This window comes from Pyxicephalus adspersus, chromosome 10 (assembly GCF_032062135.1).
Source record: "Pyxicephalus adspersus chromosome 10, UCB_Pads_2.0, whole genome shotgun sequence".
NCBI lineage: Eukaryota > Metazoa > Chordata > Amphibia > Anura > Pyxicephalidae > Pyxicephalus > Pyxicephalus adspersus.
Genome location: NC_092867.1, coordinates 26,267,480 through 26,293,219, shown reverse-complemented (window position 1 = coordinate 26,293,219; position 25,740 = coordinate 26,267,480). Strand labels below are relative to the sequence as shown.

The 25,740-nt window shown below is 39.6% G+C and overlaps 1 protein-coding gene across 2 annotated transcripts in view; it reads right to left on the bottom strand.

Annotated features, from left to right (window-relative positions):
• Positions 1-25,740, bottom strand: part of FAM13C (family with sequence similarity 13 member C) — a 64,240-nt gene that overhangs the window by 21,599 nt on the left and 16,901 nt on the right. Inside the window, exons 3-6 of one of the 2 annotated variants that reach the window (XM_072423244.1) lie at positions 25,261-25,459; positions 13,043-13,155; positions 5,153-5,216; positions 1,570-1,711 (exon numbers count right to left, since the gene is read on the bottom strand). In XM_072423244.1, coding sequence (XP_072279345.1) covers positions 1,570-1,711; positions 5,153-5,216; positions 13,043-13,155; positions 25,261-25,459 — 518 coding nt within the window. Of the gene's footprint in view, positions 1-1,569; positions 1,712-5,152; positions 5,217-13,042; positions 13,156-25,260; positions 25,463-25,740 lie in introns of both variants that reach the window. The other variant, XM_072423243.1, reaches the window with a different exon arrangement.

The following is a 25,740-nucleotide window of genomic DNA, read 5'->3' as shown; positions in this document are numbered from 1 at the left end:
CACCTGTTACCAGAAGGAAACAATCTTACAATAGTTGCCAGATACCTGCTGTGATATTGGGGAGAATCGGGAGGGAAGGTAATATGTAGGCAGCCTTTCTCTGCCCTTATAACATGAAGAACCCTTTATAGAACTTTCATGTTTTCAGGGATCCCACACTATAATTACTATTCCACAGATCACAGTGTATTAGTGTGGTGGTCAGTGGGAAGAATGTCACCCTTAAAGATAGCCAAAAAGATCATTGGTGTCACTTAAAATTACCTGGTAGGGACAAATTATAATTCCTCAAGAAACCCCTGGAAAACTCTGGAGGAACCCTGCCTGAGAAACACTGGTGAGAGGGGTAGTAGTTTTCTCTTTGCTTGGTATAGGATACTAGAAATCTCTAAACACCCGGCAGCAGAAGGGTCACGCAAAGTGTCTGATAAATGTCCTCATCTCCTGCAAGATGAACAGAACTCAACACACCGTCACCCGCTCCTCACCAGCCATCTCTGACACTTGCCAACCATAACCTCATCAGCCATCCCCTGCTCCTCATCACTCGCTCATCATCATCATCATCTCCCTACCACCCGCTCCCCATCCCCGGCTCATCACTGGCTCCGGATCACCCAATTCTCATCACTGGCTCCCCATCACCCGATCCTCATCTCTGGCTCCCCATCACTTGATCCCAATGACCCGCTCGCCATCACCCACTCCTCATCACTGGCTCCCCATCACCCGCTCCCCTATCACTGGCTCCCTACCACCCGCTCCTCATCTCTGGCTCCCCATCACCCGCTCCCCTATCACTGGCTCCCTACCACCCGCTCCTCATCACTGGCTCCCCTATCACTGGCTCCCTACCACCTGCTCCTCATCACTGGCTCCCTACCACCCGCTCCTCATCTCTGGCTCCCTACCACCCCCTCCCCTATCACTGGCTCCCTACCACCCGCTCCTCATCACTGGCTCCCCATCACCCACTCATCGGCTCCCCCATCACCCGATCCTCATCTCTGGCTCCCCATCACTTGATCCCAATGACCCACACCCCATCACCCACTCCTCATCACTGGCTCCCCATCACCCGCTCCCCTATCACTGGCTCCCTACCACCCGCTACTCATCACTGGTTCCCTACCACCCACTCCTCATCTCTGGCTCCCCATCACCCGCTCCTCAACTCCGGCTCCCCATCACTTCATCCTCATCACCGGCTCCCAATGACCCGGTCCTCATCACCCACTCCTCATCTCTGGCTCCCCATCACCCACTCCTCATCTCTGGCTCCCCATCACCCACTCCTCATCTCTGGCTCCACATCACTTGATCCCCATCACCAGCTTCCAATGACCCGCTCCCCATCACTGGCCCCTCATCACCGGCTCCCCATCCCCCACCCTCCTCTCCATCCCTGCCATCCCATCACCCAGGAGCAGACAGTGGCCAGCATGGAGCCCATTCCCCCTGGTTAGGGAGGATTGCAGCCCTGCTATGAGCCCCCATAGTGAGGGTTATGATGCAGCCTGTAATGTGATGGTTTGGGAGTCCCCGGCAATGATAAAGGGGGGTTCTTACCTGCATGGCTGAGCCCTTCGCTTGGCACGGTTTGGATGAATGAGGTGCTGGCCTCCTTGCAGCCCTGAGCCCCCTCCTCCTGGGTTGGCAGGAAGGCAGAACACAAATCACTTTCCAGGGCCTGCAGCTTCAACAAGGAATTCTGCAAACAGAAGCAGAACATCAGGAAAGGCGGCAGCGGTCACCCAGCAGCAATACGATGGACAGCAATGGGCTCCCCTCCCAGCACACAAGTCCTTTTACAGGGAACCACCACAGCACAAGCCTACGCACACAGGACACGTGGGCTGTGCACATACGCCTCATGTGTATGTATTATGTATGACACCCGGGGGGGGGGGGTGATTCCGTACATCTGACCTCATTTTCTACCAGATCGATGGTGCAGGGGGAGGGGAGATCGCTCCTCGCCATAGGCTGACAGCTTTTCATTCATGTATGTGACGTCAGCATGTCCTGACTGCGTGACCACGCCCCCCGCCATTGATGGAATAGCGCGACCATACCTGTCCATCTCTATGGCAACGGAGGGGTGACACGCGCGGGCGGGGAGCCCGGTCACATGACAATGCACATTATTCGCCGTCTGCATGGAGGATGGGACGTGCCGTGCGGCATGGGGAGCGCAGGGAGTCATCTCACCCCCTCCTCCCCCGTACTGCAGTGCCCAGCCCTCCATCCCTGTGTATAGTAACCAGGGGGACATGTAAACCAGCACTGGTCAGAGCAGAGTGCTGGGGAGTGAATACATAGAAAGAATGAATGTATGAATACACCTCCCAGCCAATCAGATTATAAGGGATTGGGATATAATATTATTTTATAACAGGGGGTTTAGGCTGCCCAGGTAGCAATGTGAATCTTTCACCTAGTAAATGAGATGAAGCTCAGCTGACTTTATCGATCCAATCACAAATTTCCTTACACGTGATTGGGTATTCTTTGCCATGTGATTTTTCAGCACATTCACTAAGCTAAGTGTATAATCCCCAGCATGGTGATAATTTACATTGCTCAGTGACCATCCTGAATTCTCTTAGTAAATCCCCCCCATGGAACAATCAGGAAGAGTAAAGCTACATACAGCCATCACATTCCTATCTCTGGGAACAAAAAATCTTTCCTGATTTCAGTGAGAGTAGAATGAGCGAGGGGGAGGAACCTGGCTGTGTTCTCCTCCATAGGAAACAACAGCCATGCCTAGTGATCTGCTCTGGTTTGAATAAATAACAGTAGGGGGCGCTGTATACACAATCTTCTCAGGTGACAATTATCTGAAAGGTGTATGTAGCTCAACTCTGCCTGGGTCTGACCAGTACTTACCCATAAGAAAGCACCACATATTGCAGGCTACATTTAGGGGTGGACATAGGGAGGTGCAAAGTGTGCCACTGCACAAGGGCCCAGGGCTCTCCTCAAACAACAGGGACCCCACTGGGAACCCCACGTCAGTTCTGCAAAGGGGCCCACACTTGGCTACGTCCACCACTGGCTATCTGCATTCATTGCATTAAATGTGGAGCTGTCACTATGATGATGGAAGCTGCCACTATGATGATGGAAGCTGCCATTGCTGAGCTCATTGTAAATAATGATCATTGCCTGGATGTGATGCTGATATTTTGGTGTCGGTATTCTCACCTGGAACAAGCATGCAGATGTCTGTATGTCTCTGTGTCCTCATTCTGGGTCAGTGATTGAGAAAGTAATAAATGCAGAAGACCAGAACATCACCCAGGCAATATATATTTTACAACCAGGTCAGCAGTGGCAACTTACATCATATTCTTAGCTCAGTGGATGGAGCCAACAGTGGGCCCCTGTGCAGAAATGACTTGGGGCCCCTGTGGGCTGAGGTGGCTTTGGGCCCCTCATGCAGCAGCATACTTTGCACTATTTCACATTTTTAGTGTTACACTAAATATCTCATTTGTACAGGGAAACACTTGTGTAATATTTGTGAGTTGTGTGTGTATCATCACAATCTACAATCACATTGTGCCGCGTGTGGGCAGCTTTCCATGTGACAGCGGTCAGAGGGGGCCCATTCACCATCAATAGCCCATATTAAATGGTTGATGTAAACGATTGTTAAACACAGCCTGCCTCCATGTGTGATCTCTCCGGACACAAGTTTGCAGTGAAGATGGCTGTGATCCCTCAGAGCAGGAAGCCACAGCGTGAGAGCAAGTGTAATGTTATTTACCGCAGAGCAGCATAAAACCCGAGTATAATACATTATGCATAATTGCCGACATTTGTACAGAAACCACAACAGTAGCTGCAGATCACACAAAGGGCTCCGTTTCACCCTCCCCGTTGTCTAACAATCATAGGCAGTGTGGAGATCCCAGTTCACTTATTGCTTACATTGGTATAGAATAGAAATCACACAAACATCATATGAAGAATCGTGTGTTGGTGAGCTCATATTATACTTTTTGGGGGAAGAGGAGTTTATGATTTAATGATCAGCTGCACCCAATACCAATAATTCATCACCTGCTGTAAAATGTTCACATGTTGGCCTTATAAGAAGCAGTGCAGTGGTATGGGCGGACAACACTGGGAGCCCCATAGGACTACTGTTCCCATCAACATTCTGACCATAGGTGTGCCATAATGTGCAGCAAAACCACCACCCAGAGGACTTTACCCAGTCACATCTGTACAGTCTCATTGCTTGCTCCATCTACCTGTGCATAAAGTAATACATTAGCCATCTATTATCCTCAAAGTTTGACTATGTACTAAAAACACATGCCCAGATTGAACAGCAATGAAGGCATCTACTAGTGCATGTGCTGTGCTGGGGATGAGCTTTACCTCTGTGCAGGAGTTCCTATACTAAACAAGTCAGTATTGCTCTCTTCTACCTGCCGGGTCCTTCTCTTATCTCTGCTCAAGCCTGGTGCTGGAAGGTGGAGAGCATTTCAGAACTCACCCCGGCTGCTACTCTGTGCACAGGCAGATCCAGCCCTGGACATGGCAAGCCCAACATGAACAGCCAGCCATAAAGTCTGCATGTTGGACTTTGCATGTTGGACAATGGCTGTGCTATGAGAAAATTGGGTGCTAAATACATCCAAGTGCATCAAAACAAAAACATGTGCCAGCTATTGTCATAACCATTTGGCAATATGTTTCAGAGAAGAGATATGTTATATATACAGAAGGCGGACAAACAAGTAAAATTGTCTGTTTGTATTTTTTTTATAAATTGAAAACATAATTACCACATTTTTTTAGCCTATTAATGACAACACCAAAATTATGTATGCAAGTTACAAGTGAAATAATGAATGTTGCTGTTGAGATTCATGTGGAATTAAAGATCGGCATAGGTGGGGTAAAGCCAGAAGTCATTCATCTGGTAACAAAGAAACCTATGCAAGAGAAATGTCTTCTATCAATAAAAGTAATAATTGGCATTCTGTGGTTCCAACTCTTGAACAAAACAGTAGCTCTTCGACATTAGGTAACTTTCATACTTTTGCCTTTGGATGGCTGAACCAAGGCACTTGGTATTTGCATAAATAATTGGAATTGTCACTTTAACTCAGTGTTAGGGCTCACAACGTACCTCACCCACATGCTGCAATTGTTCAGCAAGTTCTTTCGTCTGAATCCGCATTATAGGACTGTTTCTGGAAGACAAACAGTTACAAGTAATAAGCCCAGTGTTTGACAATCATTCACAAACATCAGAAGACTATTACCATGCAGTTCTGTAATATTTCACAGATGCAGTTGAACAAAGAGTCTTGGTTGGGGAGTAGGGAGGACAGAGGGCTGATCAAAAGTGAGCAGGTCAGAAATCCTTATCCAGCCACGTTTGCTCTTCCCTACAAAATGACACTAAGGATAGGTATCTCCCCAACACTCTGCAAACTTCACATCACAAGTTTCTTCTGTCCCTATCCTAACCAATGTATTATCTACATACTAGAACTGATGACTTCTTAGTGTTCCCCTAAACAAATCAAAGCTTCTCCCTTTCACCTCTTTCATTAATATGAAGTTGGGGTTGCAGCGTATAATACTTCAATAATTTGTCTTTACCTGGGTTTGTATTGTTGAGCTGTGTGAGCGCAGATCTCATAACATCAGAATCCACAGATCTGCACAGCTATTTAAAATAGCAGTCACATTGTTTTGTGTCAACACTATTGTTGATAGTGGTGATTGACTGTGTATTTATGGTAATATAAAATGACGACTTCCTAGTTCACACAATGTTCACTCGGTTTGGTTTGACAGCCAAACATTTGATGAGTGATGGTGTGTTTAGTGTAAACTGCTGTATGACCCAAAACCACCATTTCCATTTACTCATCACCAACCAAGCAAATTGTATATCAAAGGACCTGGTCATCAATGGCAGCATACATACTCTATGTCCATATCAAAGGTAAATCTCATTGGTTGCATATGGTCACTGCCCCAAAAGGATGCATACTTACTATACTAGAAGATGGCCATCATCAGGTCTTCAGAATTGAAAAAATGATTGAGTACCAGCGTAGTAAATCTACTTCATGCAAGAAGGAAACCTAATAAAGTGAGGGGAATTCTCCTCTTAATCGGATGTCCTCCTTTGGGAGATTACCCGTCACTTTTTGTTCTTCAGGCAACTCTAAAATACTGGAATTCTCCTCACTTTCCTTTTTGTGGACAATGGTCACCAGGACTAAGAGAATTGTAAATCTCCACTATAAGAACACAGACTACACAACCCCACTACCCCATCCCACAAAAAAAAAAAAAAAAAAAAAAAAAAAAAAATGTTTTTGCTTGAGATATACTTTATTCATCTAGAAAATATGGATTCTGAACCAACAGGAAGATGGCAATATGCAGTAATCCATAGCAGAATGTATAATTTACTGATCCAACTACAGGTTCATGTAATACTCTTGGCAACTCTCCAGCTTCAGGATTACTATGCACCACAGGTGGGAAACAAAATCAATTTTTACTGTACTTAAACAAATCAATCACCTAAAATCTCCTGGAATTTGTGACCAATATAGGTGGAGGGATCTCACAGCTTGATCATGGGGTCACCTAAAGTAAGCCCTCCTATGTTCTTAGAACCTATCCTACCAGATACATTATGACTGTACAATTTATCCTTTTATCTTTCCATCTGTTTACAATGTTAAAAGCGGTTGTGATGCTCCATACATGCAGTTAAATATTAGTTGTATGCTCTCCAGGCTTGACTTTTAAAGAACCTTGGACGTTTATCAGAATGTGCAAAGATAAATGGCACCTTCTGCAATACCAGGAGTTAGTCATTCAGGTTAGCCACCCTTTTGCACTAAAACTTGTTTAGTGATCAACAGTACAAACAATATCAGCTAAAACGTTTTGTGGAGGCAAGACATAAAATTACTTTACAATAAATACAATAATCTGTAGATGATTTACATTCTAACAGTCACCTAGAAACCAGGTTTTATTTATCCAATACCACAAGGACAATTATATTATAATCCAGGCTCACTATGCCTTATATCCTTGAAAATATGTTAAAGACCACTGGTAAGGCTCCTCTAATAGTACATCATTCTCATTGTGTAAACCACTGTAGTCCTGCCTATGTACTGCTAACAAACAGCCATTTAGGTCAAAGTATTAGACCCCAAAGGATGACAGGTTATCAGTATTAAACACAGCAAAAGGAATTTCACAAGAGATCTGAAAAGCTACAAACTCCACACATGGGCTATTTATATCAACCAAAATACAATTGATAAGTCTACAGCTACAATAAATATCTTTGGTTCTGATGGATTTAACCACTTGTTGGAAATAAACCTATTTACACCCCACTGATACCAAATTGATTCCAATGACCATCAATTTTAACCAGATGATGAGAAGAAACAAAACAGAGTGCAACAAGTACGGTCTCAGATCTAGGAGGCCAACACCGGATCCGGGTTGCATAATGGCATGTAAATTACCTTTCCTCTGCTGGGGGCATCATGCTGTAGAACATTAATCTTTGGATTATAGAGCAAACCAGATAAATACATAATTGTACATGCTTGGATGCTTAGCAAGACTGTGCGTGATCTTCAGTCATTTAGACAGCTTAGATCTCAACATAAAATGCAATCTCACTGAACGAGAATAGGAAGGTGAAACCACATCCATATGTTGGACAAGCTAGAAGATGCAATTTATAGAACCTGGTCTATGTTTGGATCCTGTTTGCATAACACCTGCTCTATATTTGGATCCTGTTCACATAAAACCCACAATCTGTACACGCATATTTATAAATTATACATTACAATTTATTACAAATACAAGCAAGCATCCCACCTTTTACACACAAGATAAAAAAAATGCATCAATTGGTTGTTTATACTATAGGATCTACAACCAATGATGGCTTCATCTGAATGGGGGCCCAAAAGGAAGCCGGGCACTTGAATCCGTATCCTCCAATTTTCACCAATGTACGGCTATTGGTTTTTATCTTTACATTTATGAAATATCTGCAATTAGGCTACCTATAGCAGTAAATGTAACTAGCTCTGGCTTTTTTGTAAGTCTGATCTAATTTGTCAACTCCACCATCTATGGAATCTCAGTCTATGGAATCTCAGTGGAAGATGAAAACAGATGAGGAGCTTAGTCCTATCACTTTATGTTTTTGAGATAAGCAAGTTCCAGTGATGTCTACATTGTTTCTTCTTAGCTTCCATCTTTAGAATTCACTGCTGTGTCTAATGGCCTCCTTGTGTCTAGGGAGTCTTTTTTAAGCTTCAGTACAAAAAGCATAAATGGGATCTAATATACATGTGCATATCAAAAGCAGCCCAGGTGATTGTGGATTGCGATGTGGATATGTGCTTTTCCAGTGCAGAGAAAGATAACAGAATCCACAAGACAAGGCTGCATTATTTACAATGGAGGAACAGGTGCATGGATGCCATCATCAGACACGGAAAGCAGGAAATTAAGAGGCTATGGAAAAACCGGCATTGGGTGACTACTTATCTACCCAACACTGTTCTTATCTCCACCAGCTGATTATCTGTAAGCCTGAGTCAGCGCTGTGATCGTAATGCTGAGCACTTACCCCACCGTGTGCTGTTACTCATGCAGAGGGTCGCAGCAGTCTACACATAACATGCTGTCATCACAACCTGTCATGCATTGATGTGACATGTGTAAAATGCACACTAATGATATACAAGCTTTGATAGGCTGTCGGGTACTTTTGAAGACACTTTAGTTCAAGATCAGCAAACTTTCAATGTCTTTGTAAGATGTGCATGTTGTTGTCCCTTGTCAATGTTCTTTGCCATCCATTCAAAACTCTTTTTGATTAGGATTTTGGAAAAGAGAGGAACTTTTTTTTGTACTGGTCCAACATTTTCATAGATTTCCACCAGGGGAGACATAGAATATTTCACTAATGAACACAAAGCCAAAAACAGTGGCTTAGAAGTTCTAACAAGGTTTCCATGGCTGTCTATGACTGTTTTGGTTTAATATACATTTTTAAAAGCTGGACTTTGTTTCCCCAACGTTTGATTTTTTAAAGCCCACTTGCATAGCTCAATTGAAGTGAATAAATGAAAAAGTCATTGCCTAGACTTAAACGGCTTAGTCTAACATTTCAATCAGGCAAAGCAAGCCTGAAAGTAGGCAGCTTCAATTCAACTCTCAAGCTGCTCATAGATAACAGATGCCAGCTGTCTGAAACAGCGTTTTAGTCTTATACCTAAGAGGGCAGGCAGACGCCAGCTGTTGATACTCTGTTAAAACCAGTGGGGCAGATTAGGAAGCCGGTCCTGATCTGCTGTCCCTTCCAGTTTCAGATAAAAGTTCATTGAAACAGTTATATTTATACATTTATAGTCTACGGTCAATTTAGGGGGCAAGCCAATTAACCTTACTGCATGTTTTTGAAATGTGGGAGGAAACCGGAGTACTCAGAGGAAACCCACGCAGAAACGGGGAGAACCTGCAAACTCCATGCAGATAGTGTCCTGGGCGAGATTCGAACCTGGGACCTAGCACTGCAAAGGCAAGAATGCTAACCACTGAGCCACTGTGCTGCCCATGTCCTTCCTTAAATGTCTTTGCTTGCCAGTTCATTACCAGCTGTTTTGTGTGGCTTTGTGGCAAATATTAGCATACAATCTATTGCTCTGTAAAATTAGGATTACTGCAGTTTTCTTTTTTTTTTTTTTTGTTTTTTAAGCATAAAGAAGGAGGAGATCTGTAAAAGTGAATTTACCAAGACTGCATTTAGCAGTGGGAAGTGGACAAGCAGATTGTAACAATTTGGCCTTTCTATGGCTTGATCAGCTTGATCAGAAGAGTCTCATTCTGGAAGTGCAAGAAAGACTAGTCACCGGTATTCATGCAGATCTGCTTCCCAATATTTAACAACATGACATGTATCAACTTTTTGAGTTTCCATCCATCTTAAAAGTATAACAAGTAGTACTCTCATACCATTGCACTGTATTACCAATGATTGGTGCACTATATTGCTATTCACATTTATTTACATCAGAAAACATAGTAAAGCACTACTACTAGAAAAAATGTAATGGTTTTAGTCCTGTAGTCTTGTTAGGCAGCACATTTAAAGGAATGTCCTTTCTAATGTGACATATGTTAACATGCAGTATGACATGTATTCATAAAACTGTACAGCATTATATATTTAATTAACCTTTTCATGTGCTGTGTGAAAGAAATCAAAATAATATAGATTCCAAGAATCGGTATGCAAAGTTTACAAGTAAATATAACAGTGTGAAGGATGAATATTTTGGCAGCACGTTCCAAATTTTTCCAGCAATGCCAGCCCTGATAGCAAGAAACTTTTATGAAACAGACACCAAGAATTGTCACTTGTGAAGAACAATAGTGGGGCGTCCTAACAAATCATGCTTGTTTCATTTTAATATTACATGATAAATTGTTTATGGCCAGTTTTGCTTTGCTTATCTGTGGAAAAGTTTGGGAACAAGGCTTGAGTGGGAGTGGCGGATCACAGAGTACAGAACGTGGCATACAAGTACATTTGGTACATTGTTTTTGTTTGCTTTTGTTCTTCAGAATTACAGAACCAAACATATTCAAGAGGGATTTCAGAAAGCTTGTGTAATGTATTGTTATTAGATAACTGTAGCTGCAGCATTAAAAACCATCAAATGGAAAAGGAGCTAAAATATCCAGGCCCAAAGATGGAAAGAAGAGAACAGTTTATCCAACAACACTATACTGCAAGCGTGTCAGCCATAAGCATCAAAATGACTGCATGTTTTTTTTGTTTTAAAAGGAAATATAAACGAAACCAGGTTTAATACATAAAGCTTTACCCATGGATAAAAATCATTATTTTTTGCCATGTGACCTAGCTATAAACTATGGTCACTATTTTGAACAATAAAATCCTTATCCAGGTGCTTAATCTTTTTCCAACTTGTAATTTCCTGTGTCTTAATGAGCCTTAAAATGAATCCAGATTATTGTATATAGAACTTTACAATAAAGCAGAACCAATGTTTACATCTGCACTTTTATCACACTGTTTTAGGCTACGTTTAGAATGGCGCTGAGATTGTGGTGCAGTTACTGTTTCCTCATGCCACTGATCTGCTGCCCCAAGGGGAGACGCTACATCTACCCATGGCCAATAGCCAATAGAGAATTAATGGTAGAAGAGCAGCTCAGTACTGCAAGGGAGCAGAACCGATTGTTCCCAACCTACACCTAGAAGGGAAATAAACATAAACCTTTGCACATATTTTTATTTTGATGCACATCAAATTTTGAAGTTAATTTGAACTTTAAAAATTAACTTCAAATGATGCGATTTTTTTCAGTTTTGTGGAACCTAAAGCAGTCCACATGAAACCTAAGCCACGGAAGACAAATTATCTAAAAACAATGCTTATGATCTGGAATAGACATGTCAGAGTTTAGCTCTCAATCAAATAGAGAATTTACTGCTTGACTTAAGCCGCGTACACACTTCCAATTATAGTAGTTGGAAAGGATCTTTCACGATCCTTTCCAACGACTATCCACTGCACAATGCATGAACGAGTGCTGTACATACAGCACCGTTCTGCTCTATGGAGAGGGGAGGGGGAAAACGGAAGAGCAGCACCCCACTGTGCGCTCTCTCCCCCTTCCCTTGCATTAGGATCGGTCACCATTCATCGACCGTGGATCCGCCAGGACGGTTGTTCGGACAATGAACGACGCGCGCTGTACACACTTCTCGTCCGATATCGTCCCTGCACCGATTATCGAGCGAGAACCATTGGAAGTGTGTACGTAAAAATTAAGATTAAATTGAAGATCAGAAACCTAATTCACTCAAACAGAATACTCATCACCACTTTTTTTCTGCCCTACCACTTTAAAAAGTGAAATGAGTGGCCATAAACATGTAGCGGCATTCAAAGTAGCAAACGCTAACTAGTAATCATAAAGTGACGATCAGACTAAATGCCATCATTCAATACTTGTGGCAATCCATCTTCTCAACTTCCTGTCACAGCACAAACAAAAATGGCTTTAGTTGTGTATAAATACAAAAAAAATCTGGAAAACAGGTATGTTCCTCATCTAGCACCTCTTAACCTCTGCGAAGAGGAATGTAGGGAACAAGTTATAGACCAAGAGTGCCAAAGTTGTAACGGTCAAAGCAATTTTTTTAAATACAGCCTTAAAGAGGGTGTATAGATCTGTTTTTTCTTCTTTTATATTTATCTTCAAATTCTTTTATTTTTGAAATTACAACAAAATCTTGCAGAAAATACATCTATATATACACATCTTTACATCTGTTTTTTCTTCTTTGTTGTTTTTTTCAGTTATTATTTATCTTAAAATTCTTTCATGTTTATTTTTTATATTTCAAAACAATACTGCAGAGTTTTGATTTCACTTTGAGATAAAAAAAGGCTGGTAGTCAACAAAAATAAAGAAAGAAAGAACTGATGTTCTTTGACAATAAAATCTGATGCAGCGGGTAGGAATTGTATATGTGCTATGACTTTGAGATTATTATTGACGGTGGGATTATTATCATTTTATTTTTTTGGTAAAAGCCTAGCATGTCTAATTTAATTTATAGACTGTGCAAATTTTACATACAAATGGCTTATGTAAATTTTACTTTTGTCCCTCAGCGCTTGTTTTTCCCTTACACTCGAACATTGTTCTTACAGCCTTAAATAGAAATTTAGCCTATAACACAGAAGACATTATTAGAAAAACTACACAATATGTGTCCTGTGCTATTAAAACCCTGTAATGGAGAACACTTTGCTGTAAGTACATGACTGCTTTTTTTGATCATTTGTTTTGTGTATAGACAAACAGAGTTATCAGCCCACTTTATCACCGCCAGTGCTTGAGCTGCATTGTAAGGTTTCTAGGAGTGTTATATAATACCTCTTATAATAAAACAACTTACCTTGGCTGGAAATCAGTGGCTGCTCTCATAGAAACATGAGGACTGTGCTCATGAGACATCATTCCTTTTGTAGTCCAGATTTCAGGAAGGCATTGACTTATAGTCTCAATTTCCTGCAGAAACAAAAGGAGTATTTAAGACATAGATAGGTACAGTGGGATAAGTGCCGAGAGATTATATATGTCAGGTTAGTAGCTTTTGAACTAAAGAAGAATAAAAAAAAAAAAAGTGAAACCGTCCTCTCCAGAGAACAGCTCAAATGACAATCTGGAAAATGAAAGAACACCACCTGAGCGATCGATGGCTAACAAAAGAAAGCTCTGCTGCCTCTAATATAAAAGTGGAAAACAAAGTACAAACACATTTGTACAGACAGAATATGACACCAGACCATCAGCTGGGTGCACAGTCAGTGTGCAGGGTTTAACAATCCGTCTTAAGTCAGGTGCTGTTCTACACCACAAATAACTACATTCTGAAACGTTACAGTACTAATTACATTAAAAAATGCTAAGCAAAGTTTCAAGCATGATTGTTTAATTATGTATCTCAGGATAAGAAGAAATTAAATGTGGCAACATAAAATTAGATATTTAAAAAAATAAAACACACAGCAAACTGGGTCGACCACTTTTTTCTTTTATTATAAAGGATTTAGCTTTATGTGCTCCTAACTTTTCAGCTTTTCATTTCAATATATAAATGTAAGAACAAATGTATATAATAAATTCATAACTGTGATGTGGGAGATTTCAGTCTAGTTTAAATACCGACCTGTGTGAATTGCACTTTATGGCCCCACATATTCAGTTATCAGATGAAGACATTTTCTGTTTTATCACTTACTGAACACAGCCTAGGCACCAGGTCTCCATACACATTAATGATGAGCCTACTCTGCTGTCTCCCTTACAAACATTGGGCCTGATTTCTCCAAAATACGAATGGGAAGACTATCATGGGAAAACCTGGTTGATTCACCAAACCTGGAGTTGGTGTCTTCCAGGATTAAAACATTTAATAACTAATAGCAAATTATTTTTAACAAATCCATTTCAGGTTTGTTGGATCACTTGTAGTTTGAATAATAATAAATAATAGCTTGAATAAATAAATAAATTAACTGTGTGAATCTGTAGTACGGGCAACAGACTATTACGATGTAACCAGTTATTTTGAACCCCTACAATGAACAGGATTATGTGTGGGAAATGTCTTGTGAGGTATGTGGTTTGGATTTTCCATCTTCATTTTCACCCGACCTGTATTTGCGCATCGCAGTGTCAGACATACGCGGGTGCCAGGAACCAATGAACTCCACTTGCACAGGAGTGACATAATGCCTGTATGGCCAGGGTAAGATGTCAGCACTGGTGGAGGAGCAAGGGAGGCGAGTTTAGATGCCCAGATATTTCCATTACATGGGTTACCAAACTAGCCTGGGTAACAAGATGGCCTGCACACTTCCTGACATACATGCCCCCTTGTGTAATGCAACTCCTCTGACTTCTGTGTACTTTGAGGAGTTCCTCAGGCTTTATACTTTTTTCATAGAGCAGCTACCACATTTATAGAAGAATAACTGTTGCAAAAAATTGAAATACTCTCAACAAACAAAAGTAAAAACGTTTCACTTATTCATGAATCCAGGAAGAGAAAATCAGGGTCTGCTGACAACCAAAAACATATATATATATATATATATATATATATATATATATATACATACATACATACATATATATATATACATACATACATATATACACATACACATCTAATGGTGTCCAAGAAGCTCTGTGCTGCTCCTGGAGACCATGGTGACATCAACTATGCCCTTGGTGGCCTAGTAAACATTATGCTCCATTCCAGAACCCCTTACCTTTAGTATGGGGACAGATTCCCATACCAGCAATAAATCTACCTTGGTGAACCTGATATGAACACTGCAGCAAGACTAACTGCAACAATAAAATGTGAAACTGAGTTTAGGGATACAGATTTCCCTTAACATGCATAACAACATAACGCCTGAACTGTGACACAATTTATACTACTATTGTCAGCATTTACAGTAAATATAAGGCAGAAGTTAAGAAAAATTTACAGTGAACAAATTCATTTTGAAGGCAGTTGTCTTAGGGTGGCCATAGAAGGGAACAATCCATCTGCTCCATGTGACAAAAGAAATGGATCAGAGAATTTAGAAGTTTAACTAGGAAACAAAAATGAGTGACTCCTAGGATAACAATCTGGCTGACTCTTCCTAAGATAGATAGTAACCATGAACAGTGCTCACTGTCAAGACAGAAAGTGATGTAAAATCCAGTTTTACAGTGGTCATAAGAAGAAAATCCAAAGCAAATCTTCCAATGGTAAATCTCTAAAAAGGAAATTTTCCTTACTTTCTAATAATTTCCACTTCCTGTAAATGGGAGGTAATTGGGGCTTCCCCATTGACAAATGGTTTTCTATACACTTTGTTCTGTAACAGAACCTGTGACATTCAACTCTTTCAATAGCCCCAGTGCTCTTGTGTACTTTGCTTTAAAAGAATCCGATCATAAACTGTAACACTTTACCTAGGCCTTAAGAAGTAGGTCTGAATTATATATAGCAAACATATGGCATTAGAATTTACAATATACATGTTTAAATTTTAATGAGAAGAATTAGTTTGCCAATTAGCACAGGTCTTCTCCTAACACATGAACTGGCATTCAAATTTCTTTCATTACAGAAAAGTGGGTCAATGACTGCTGTAAATATTTTTGTAAAACAAATATAACATAGCTTAAGCATCAGTCCACTGCTCCTATTTCTGGATAAAAAGTTGAATCTGGTGACATAATAGAAGGTGACTAGGCTATGCCAATTCTCAAAATTAAAACATTTTCAGTACTCTGCATGGTGAATCTGATGGGATTTTGCTTGGAGTGAAGAACGGGGTGAAAACACATTAAAGCTGAACTCCATTATTTTGATTATTGTATAGCTTTATAGGCTTCCTCACTTGTATTCCATGGTATTATCTGGCATATGTAACCCTAGTGGGTGAACTTGATGGACTTTTTTCTTTATTCAACCTAACTTTGTACTCTCCTCTCCTACAATGTACATTAAAGTATGCGGCTAGAGCCCACCTCAATAATGATTGGAATTCTTTAGCTAGATACAGTCCCTGGCCTGCTACTTTCATTCATTTGATTTCAGTAGTTCTTTAATTAGCGGTAGTCACCGAGTACAGTGTGCATGCAAAAATATTCTGCCTAAAACATCACTTCTCCAGAATGACATTCATGCATCCTATGATATTTGTATAACTCCTTCCAGGAGCAAACCCAGTGCTAATATCAGGGCTAAGGGATCAAGAGCAGCACTAAGGCAAGGTGCTGTGATATTTTCAGGAAGTTATTTACAGCACCCTGCTAGCCTTTCTTACCAGCTTTCATGTGCTTATATTTTATAAAGAAGAACAGGGTCCCTGTGATGCTGTCACTAGGGCTAAAAAGAGATATGTAATTGAAACAGAAGGGTTTAAATGTAACTAATTATTAAAATGTTAGGGGTGGATAGAGAAATCAGAAACTGTACTGTCTTTGGCATTATATGGTGCATATTTTTTTTAGCAAACCAGTATTCTAACATTATTTCTGTACACATTTTACAACTCTAATTTTTGTGCTTTAGGTTTATACTCGAGACGGTTTATTTTTCCTCTAGGTAGTTTGGTTTATTTTCGAGCTGGTTGGCATTTTGCCCTGTTTTACAATCATTACTACATCAGTACTAGTACTAGTGACCTACCCTTCAGCACATTAAAAATGCAAGAAAAGAAAGTTTAGGATCGGCTGGGTTTGAATGTGTTCAAGGACATTGCTGGTGTAGGATGTTTAAAGCAAAATAGATATGTCTGCAGAAATTCAAATAAAGCTTACAATATCTAGCAATGTTTCTTTTCCAACAGCTTCAATTAAAAATCGCTTTAATTTCATAGATAATTATGAAATAATAATATTCATAGATATTTAAGCACTGTTCAGTAAGTATGACCCTCAGCAATGCTCCTCACAATACAATTCACAGCAGCTGCAACTGAGTCATAGCTGGAGGGAACATGTACTTTAGGTTGTGATGTCATCAGCCCTATGTAGTGAAAATCGCCCTATTTTTAAATGCGCAACCAACTAGGTATATCCCCATTGGGAATAATGAGACTGTTTATAAATGTTTGAGGACACAATGGTCTATTCATAAGGGACTATATTAGGTCATTGTTTTTTTCTGATCTTATTTTGAGGATATTGTTATTAACAGACAAAGCAGCTAAAATGCTTTACAGTTTAATTTGTTAATACTTTGCCTCTCCCTGTTACCCTCTCGTTAAATTATTATTAATTTAGCCTATTCGGTTTTTATTGACATACCTAATTTTAGACTCAATGATGTCAGAATACATGAAGTAGTTAGTGGCGACTCCCTAATGTGACACTAAGCAATCATGAATACAAGAATTGAAATCCAGTGAATAAAAGAGGTTGGCCAGGGACATTACCAGAGCAGGGAAATTGACTAGATGTTGCTGGATGTCCTGCAGGTGGATCTTTATTGCTGCAGCATCTAATGTACATTACATGAGAAATACAGCATGCATTGTAATGGGAAGTGAGCATCATCAGTACAGCCCATATAACAGTGCATGGCTGACTGTGTGGTTATATGCTGATCCTTCCAAATTGGATTAGTTAGATGTAATGAGACTCATTTTCTTGTGGTTGCAGTTATTCCTGAACCTAAAATAGGAAGTTGGAGGTAATGTCTCATTTCCTTATACAAGGTAATCCCAAAAGCGCTGTGTAGCGAGTACTAATAGCCAGATATACAGCTCACTATGACTCAAAAACCTACAAAACTGAAACCTAGAAGATAACCAAAAGTCCTAGGAACTCTAAAGCAAACAGTAATAGTATTGACTTGAAATAAGCCTATATTCGGAAATAGTCTCAGTCTCTCTGTATACCATTCACTAACAGGCAGTGCAGAAAGAGTCCCACAATGGCATTTAGATCTCATTTGCCACTTCAAAAAATGTGGCAGGACAAAAGTTTTGGGTGCCACTCATTGCAGTTTATTAAGCTTGTTAGGTTAGATAAATTGGGTTGCATGGGAAGGAAGGCTTTGGCAGCCTCATTACACATGGGTAATTGTCATGGAAAAAATCTGAGACCACAATATTTACTGAAAAATACGCCATTGGCTATAACAATAAAAAATAAAGCTATATGGTGTAAGGATTGAGATAGGCATGAGATAATTTCAGCATGACTTCAGAAGGATCGGGCAATTACCTTATTGTTACAACAGCGGCAGACATAAAACTGTCCATCTCACACTGTGATCTAAGCTTTCAGACAATTGCTAGCATTGAATTATAAGAAGTGAACCACAGTAGAAACAAAATTTTGCAGATGTGCCAAGTATCCTTATGGAGGCACACTGGCTTATCACCATCTAGCTTTTTTTCTGCTCTGTCATTTTACTGTATACAGACATTAAAAGTTTACTAATGAGAGAAGAGCAAAAGCAGAAGTGGTAATAGATCATTCTCTGAACATAAAAGAAGCATATGCCCTGCTGTCTGAGTCCATTAAATATTCAGTACTAAAGAACAGCCCTTTTCTCTAATATACAAAGTCATAAGTACAGATAGGCAGACTTGTTGCAGATCAGTAACAAAGTATAGAAGCAAGAGTCGAAATGACACACTAGTGGGTGCCTTCTTGATTTTTGATTTCCTATTGGCATATGACAATGTCCAGCGAGGCTGGATAATAGGGAAGCCATGTGATAATATTATTAATAAAAATAAACAGGATTTATATAGCGCCAACATATTATGCAGCGCTGTACATTAAATAGGGGATGCAAATGACAGACAAATACAGACAGTGACACAGGAGTAGCCTGCCCCGAAGAGCTTACAATCCAGGAGGTGGGGGAAGTGATATCCTAACAAGTTCTTATTGCAAAATCCATGATAAGTACTCCGAGCTACTGAGACGTCATGCAAGGATGAGAAGAAACTTTTCAGCAATTATGGCCACAAAACCTCGCCCTGAACACAGTCTGTAAATCAGAAAAACAGTACCCTAGCTTCTAACACAGGTTTCCTAATACAACAAGAAGGTTCTTATTATTGGTGATGACAAAATAATTTGCAAACAAATGGTATCTATGCATCTATATGTTACTCATCTCAGCCACTGTACTAAAATAGAAGTATTGTTATGACAACATTTGCCTGTTACTCCTATTTTCATATGCAAATCAAACTTTCAAATGATTTGCATCTCTGAAAATATACAAAAAAAAAAAAGAAGAAAAATGTTTTTAGATGTAACCAAGTGAAGAGAGAATATATTTAGGTAGTGTATCTATCAGATGAATGCAACAATATAACATGTTTAATGAAGAAGTACAAATGTAGCATGAGTTTGGTTTAGCTTAAACACTTCCATTTCCTGGAATGAAAAAAATAATCTATGGAGCACAAAAAACTAGCTCAGAATCTGGTGGAAAACATTTGAACATCTCAAAATGTAATACTCTGTTAAAAGTTGGAAGAAGGATCAGCCAACAAACATTACACCCTGGCCAGCTTGAAACATTAAACCACCTGTCTAATATTGTGTAGCTACTTCTTGTGCCAGGTCTGACATGGCATGGTATGAATTGCACAAGACCTGTGAATGTGTCTTGCAATAACTGGCACCATGATGATAGAAGCAGTTCCTTTATGTCACACTGCCTCTGCCAGCCTGATTTCTTCCCATAGTGCAGCCTGCTACTATCTCTTCCATCAATGCACACATACCTGGTCTTCATGACCTAAAATGAAAAATTAATTATCAGACCACTGCATCTAGGTTGCTCATGTGCCCGCTGTAGGTGCTTTCAGCTTGGATAGAGGTCAGCATGGCTACTCAGACAGTCCTTGGCTATGCACTTTGTGTTCGGACACCTTCCTATAATGTGAAAAATGACTCAGAGACTAGGACATGACCAAATGTTCGACGTCCGGGACAATTTCTATTTGCATGTAAAACTTGGAGCCAATAAAAAAGCAAGGAAAATTCAGAAGAATGAACACCAGTAAGAACGATACACAAAATTAGGAAATCAATCCATAAAAGATCTTTATCAATGCTATGAAAAGGTCATGTGTAAGGCTGTTTTCAAATTTTGAGCATTCCAAAATAAAGGTTTATCATTTTAGAGCACTGCTAATTAGCAGGCCCACCCCTTCCCTAGCCAATGATGAAGGTCCTCACAACTATAGCTATTCCTTCCAACATTTAAAAAACAATTCAGGGCTTTTGTTCAACATTTCAGAGGAAGATTCATGAAAACCAAATAACATGAACAGATCAGAATTCATTAATTTAAAAAAAAAAAAATATATATATATATATACACATACACACTAATAAAATATCCAATTTTCTCTCTGTTTCTTCAGGTCTCATATGACTCCATGCTATGGGATGTATGGGAGTACCCAGAGGTTACGAAATATAAGATGATGGCATTACCTGTGCATAAATAAAGGCTGGCAGTATAACTTTTATACTATATATTTATTAACAGCAGCACAGCATCTTAGGGAATTGATGGCAATGCAGACAGATGTATTGTAGTAAATCTAAAACTGAAACATCTTGTTTTGTTCTATTATGGATAGAGTAGGTGTAAAGTAGATTTTCTCATCCCATAGACTCAATGCGAAGTGAGAAAATCTTTCTCCAATGTCAGGGCAATCAGACTGTCGACACAACTAGTGACCCCATTGTAGGCTTATTCCTGTTTAAAATGTTAGATTAACCCTCACTTATATTCATGGTGTCATTGGTGATCAGGACAGTTCCAAAGAGTAAATCTCTTTAGTGGGAGTCCGCAATATTCACCTGAGGGTAGTTCCAACCTCTATCCAAATTTAAAAAAAAAAGTTTTGCCTTTTTTTATACTTTAAATACATTAGATGAGAATATATGTATGCTATCTGATATCAGTACAGAAAACGGCTTTAGCCAGGCCAGTGGGCAGATTGCGGTGAGTCTCTGTGGTCTGGCCATCAAGAATATGCTGATCTCCAACATTCCACCAACCTAAAGACAACAGTAAAACCTGACAACTAAGTCTAACAGTTAGGTCAAAGTTTTTGTTTTATCCCTTTCTTTACATTCATGCAATTTGATTTCCAAAGATGATTTACAGAGTGTGGCTGAGAGATATACTGTAAAAATCAAACCTAGGCTGGTAAAAGGCACACAAAGCACTTCTCTGTTTTGTAAGATCCAAGTCACAAATGTCAATGACAAAGCACTCATTCAACAAGAAGATCAGCACAGCAAGAATAATGTACTAGTTGATGAACATCAGGAACTGCGCTTTCTCAATGCCAAAAATCAGGGACAAACTGTGTATCTTCTATCATTGATTATTTGCAGCCTCATCATTACAAGTTTTATTTTTTATTTTGAGTTACACCGGAAGTTGTCTGCATTTTAGAAAGTGAAATAGGACGCAGCTGCGATAGCAGCGCATATCCTATTTATAACTGCCTGAAATGTGCAGCTGCTGAATGCAGAATGGCTCTGGTTTGGATGAGCCAATTAAAAAGGAGAAAAAAGGAATTTATTCATTAGAGAAAGGTTCACATTCAAAGCTGAACTCCAGGCAAACAGGTAAATACACATATGTAATACATATAAAGGAAGCAGTTTTACCTGCCAAATTATTTCTCTCCACCATGTTCTGGAATTTATACAGCCATGTCACAAAGCACAATCCTACCTAACAGACTAAACCAGACCTTTCACTGCTACAATTCTATGTTGTGATGTATTGTGTTGTGGCTGCTTGATATAATGGCATTGTATTGTGTAAGTATGTCCATATCAAACAATGACCCACTCACAGTAATCCATATCCATTAGATGGGCTTCACTCTAACCACAGGTAGACACCACATCCTGCAGTCCCACACTAAATAAGCTCATGTATAATTGACTTTTTTCTTCTATTAGATTTGTGATAGGCAATAGTTTTATTTGGCATCAAAATTTAGATTTTTGGGTCGAATTTGACATACCCAATATTCCCTACCAACAAGATAGCTGAAATATCTCTTGTATCATGTACTGACCTAGAGCCGTTTGAGTGACTAGAATAGCTAAAGAAAACAATTTAAAAACCGAAGAAAATAGCTTCTTTGTTACCTTCAAATAAAATAATATGCAACAGGGTAGAAATAGAAAAATCGGAATCGACTTTTAGAATGAAACAAATACTTTCAGAGGGTGTGAGCTTTAAATACACCAGTAAAGCTCAAAAGTTTAAAATAACAGGTATAAAACATAATATGGGTCGAGTTAATCAGTGCAAATATACTACTCATATGTAATACAGGTATAATGATAATTTCAGGTAATTGACGTGCCAGAGCAGTACCATTTGTATGGTTTCAGGTTGCAGTTAGTGGTCATATTATTGACACTATAAAAAGGCAATGTCCTTTTCCCCAACACTCTCAGTACTTGTTCACACAAATGTATTTTCTCCATTTTTGCAATACAGAAACTAAATGGATCACAAAAATTGTTGAGTTTGGTATTTACTCTAAAATCCATTGAGAGCCACTATGCTTTATATTCATTGGGAATTAGATTTGGAAAAAAAGCACTAAATCTTCCTTTAGCTACCCTGAAAATTTGTAACAAATATTTTAAACCAGCGGTCGCGAACTGGTAGTCCATGAACCAAGAAAATTTTGGTGGTCCGTGGCTCTGGCCAGTGCGCCCTCCAGTGGGGTTAGGAGAATGACCCTGCTGGGGGGCACACTGGCCAGAGCCGCGGACAATGTTTTCTGTATAGACACAACCCGCCCACTCTGAGCCTGCGATGGGAGAGTGGGCGGGTTCAGGCATTATGACGTTACTATGGGGGAAGTTTCTTCCCCTTTGAGTGACACACGGCCCCCCATGCATGAGCTGTTCGGATTCTGTGCCTTCAGTGGTCCGTAGGTCCGAAAAGGTTGGCAACCACTGGTTTAAACAATCAACATTGAAATACAACACACAAAGTACAATGTCTTTATTTAACTGTGGAACATTCAAATTCACCAAGTCTCTTCAACGTCCACCAAGTACCCAAATGAAGGTAGCCAATACCTAGAAAACATGAAACCATTAAAACAGCCCCTGAGAAAAGAAAATACCACCGGGGATTTGAGATACAATCCCATTCTTTACACCATCTAAATTAGAATATTGGGTGCAAGGTCTGTCATAAGACCCTTTATGAGCCCCAGAAGTAGAAGGGGGAACCATGTCTAAAAGGGCGCCAGCTTACAACACCTTGACACCCATAGTCAGCTAGCAAATCAACATTCAAAAACCCTATCAGACCAAAAAAAACAAAAGGTTTGCCCGATTTGCCAGATACTACAAAATATTGATGAGCAATAAAAGGTATAGTCCTGGAGTGGAGAACTTGTATGTGCATGCGGAACTCCCACAGGAGCAACCAACTCCCATAGGAACATTCCCATAGAAGCAACCAACTCCAGACTGGATAAAGGGGGTGGATGTCCATATAGGAAAATTGAGATTATTCCCCAGATGCTGTAAAGCCAATACCAACACCATTGGTTTAGTAGCATATCTGCCCGATACCAGTAGTACCAACTTATTAGTAGCACATCTAGGCATGTCTTTGCAAGAACATGGCTACTACAAGGCTGTAACACATAGATTGTGACCGTTATATAAATTGAAAAACTTACACTCTAATGTAAGTAAGGCAAACAACCTTGTAGCTGTCCACTGCAAAGCTCCGTTACCTCTGGGATGCTCTGGTAAAGGTAGGTTCCTTAGACCCGGTACCTCAACCTTACATTCTCCTTTTAACAGAGGGCCCACTAATTCAGTAAACCAGACCATTTTTAGAAGCTACTACTAATATTAATTTATGATAAAGGAGTAGTATTTGACATCTTAACAGATTAAAACAAATGACTCCCAGTTGTGTGCCCCCAAAGAAGGTAGCAGGTAGTAGCCATGGATGTAACTTACACCATAGAGAGCCAATATTTGCTTCTCTTTTACACTTAACAATTAATTATTGATTTGAGTCTGGTTCATCATAAAATCACGTGTAGTTTTAGTCTTTATAGCAATTCTAGGCAAAACATGAAAGCAAGCAAGTTACAGTGTTGTTAAATTCAAGCAACAAAGTAACAAAAGGTGAAGTATGAAAATTGAGATTTCAAATTTTTGAAACCTATGCCACACAACTTCCTTTGTGCCGATCTCCTTGGTTCAGCAAAGCTCTCACTGGTCCTCTTACTGACCAGGGTACAGTATGGAGGTGGTAGTCAGCAGGAGGAAATAGGAGAGTTGAGGGTAACCCAGGAGATCAACCCTTAAAGATGTCCGTTTCCCTGTGGAATTTGGGGAAGTCTGTTGTCCTGCCCACACCACCAAATATATTGCCAGTACACTATTTTTCTGTAAAGCATGCTTTCTGGTGTGAGCAAGGAGTCAATATTGGTCCTTATACAATTGCTGACAGAGAGCAGTCACTGATGAGGATAAGCACCATCAGGAATTCAAAAACTTTAACAAATAATTAGTAACCAAAACAAGATGGAAAAAAATCTAAAAAATTAAGAGTTTTTAGGGGATATTAGGAGAGCAAAGAAAAACGATCTGACATTACTTCATCTGGAAGCTGCTTTAAGCAGGATAAATTGTTTTACAAGTAGCACGGTCTCCTAACTAAAAAGAAATGAAGATAAGCCAATATTTAACAGAATGCAGTCAGACAAACTTAATATTGCCTGCAACACTATTGTAAAAAAGACGCGAACTAGAACTCAAGACAGCAATGCAATCATAGTAATGAAATCAGAACACTAAAATAAAATAAAATAAAATACTACTATATAGCATAATACCAGCATAAAAAACAACATTATGTATGCAGGCTTGTACGTTATCCTAGCAAGATATGCCCTTACAAGCCAAACAAGATTTGGTCTAGCCATAATTTTTACCTTGCTAAATAAGAAATTATGACCAAATGTAACTTTTACTGTCCATGATGATCCCTAATGAATGTTTTCATAACCAACAGGTGTAAAAAAAATATATTTTTACCTGATTGCCTTCATGGATCTTCCCATTATCTGTTCGAACACTGGACTTGAGCTGCTTTGATTGCAAGATACCAATCGCATGTCTGGTTGAGCCATCAAACATCTTCTTGTCCATGTGATGCTGGAGATCTCGAGAAGGAGCAGCATTTTCCTCCAGTTCTGTAGCTCTGTGAGGGTAGTTTTCTTTATTATTGTCATCTCTGCTAATTAAAAAATACAATAATAAGGAAATATGCAATCAGAATCCCTTGCTAGAATAAGCCCCCAGTAGTCTTTCACAACTTTTAGTGGCAGAGTGCCTCTACTCAGTGTCACGTATAGATTTGGTTATATTTGTCTATCATAGCTTTTGTATAATGGTAAATGAATGCTTTTTTTACAGAAGGTGTATATCTCTCAGGGCAATATATGATAATGAAATAGTGGCCTATAAATAATATATATATATCTCCTTCTCATGAATTTAAATATTACTTCTGCA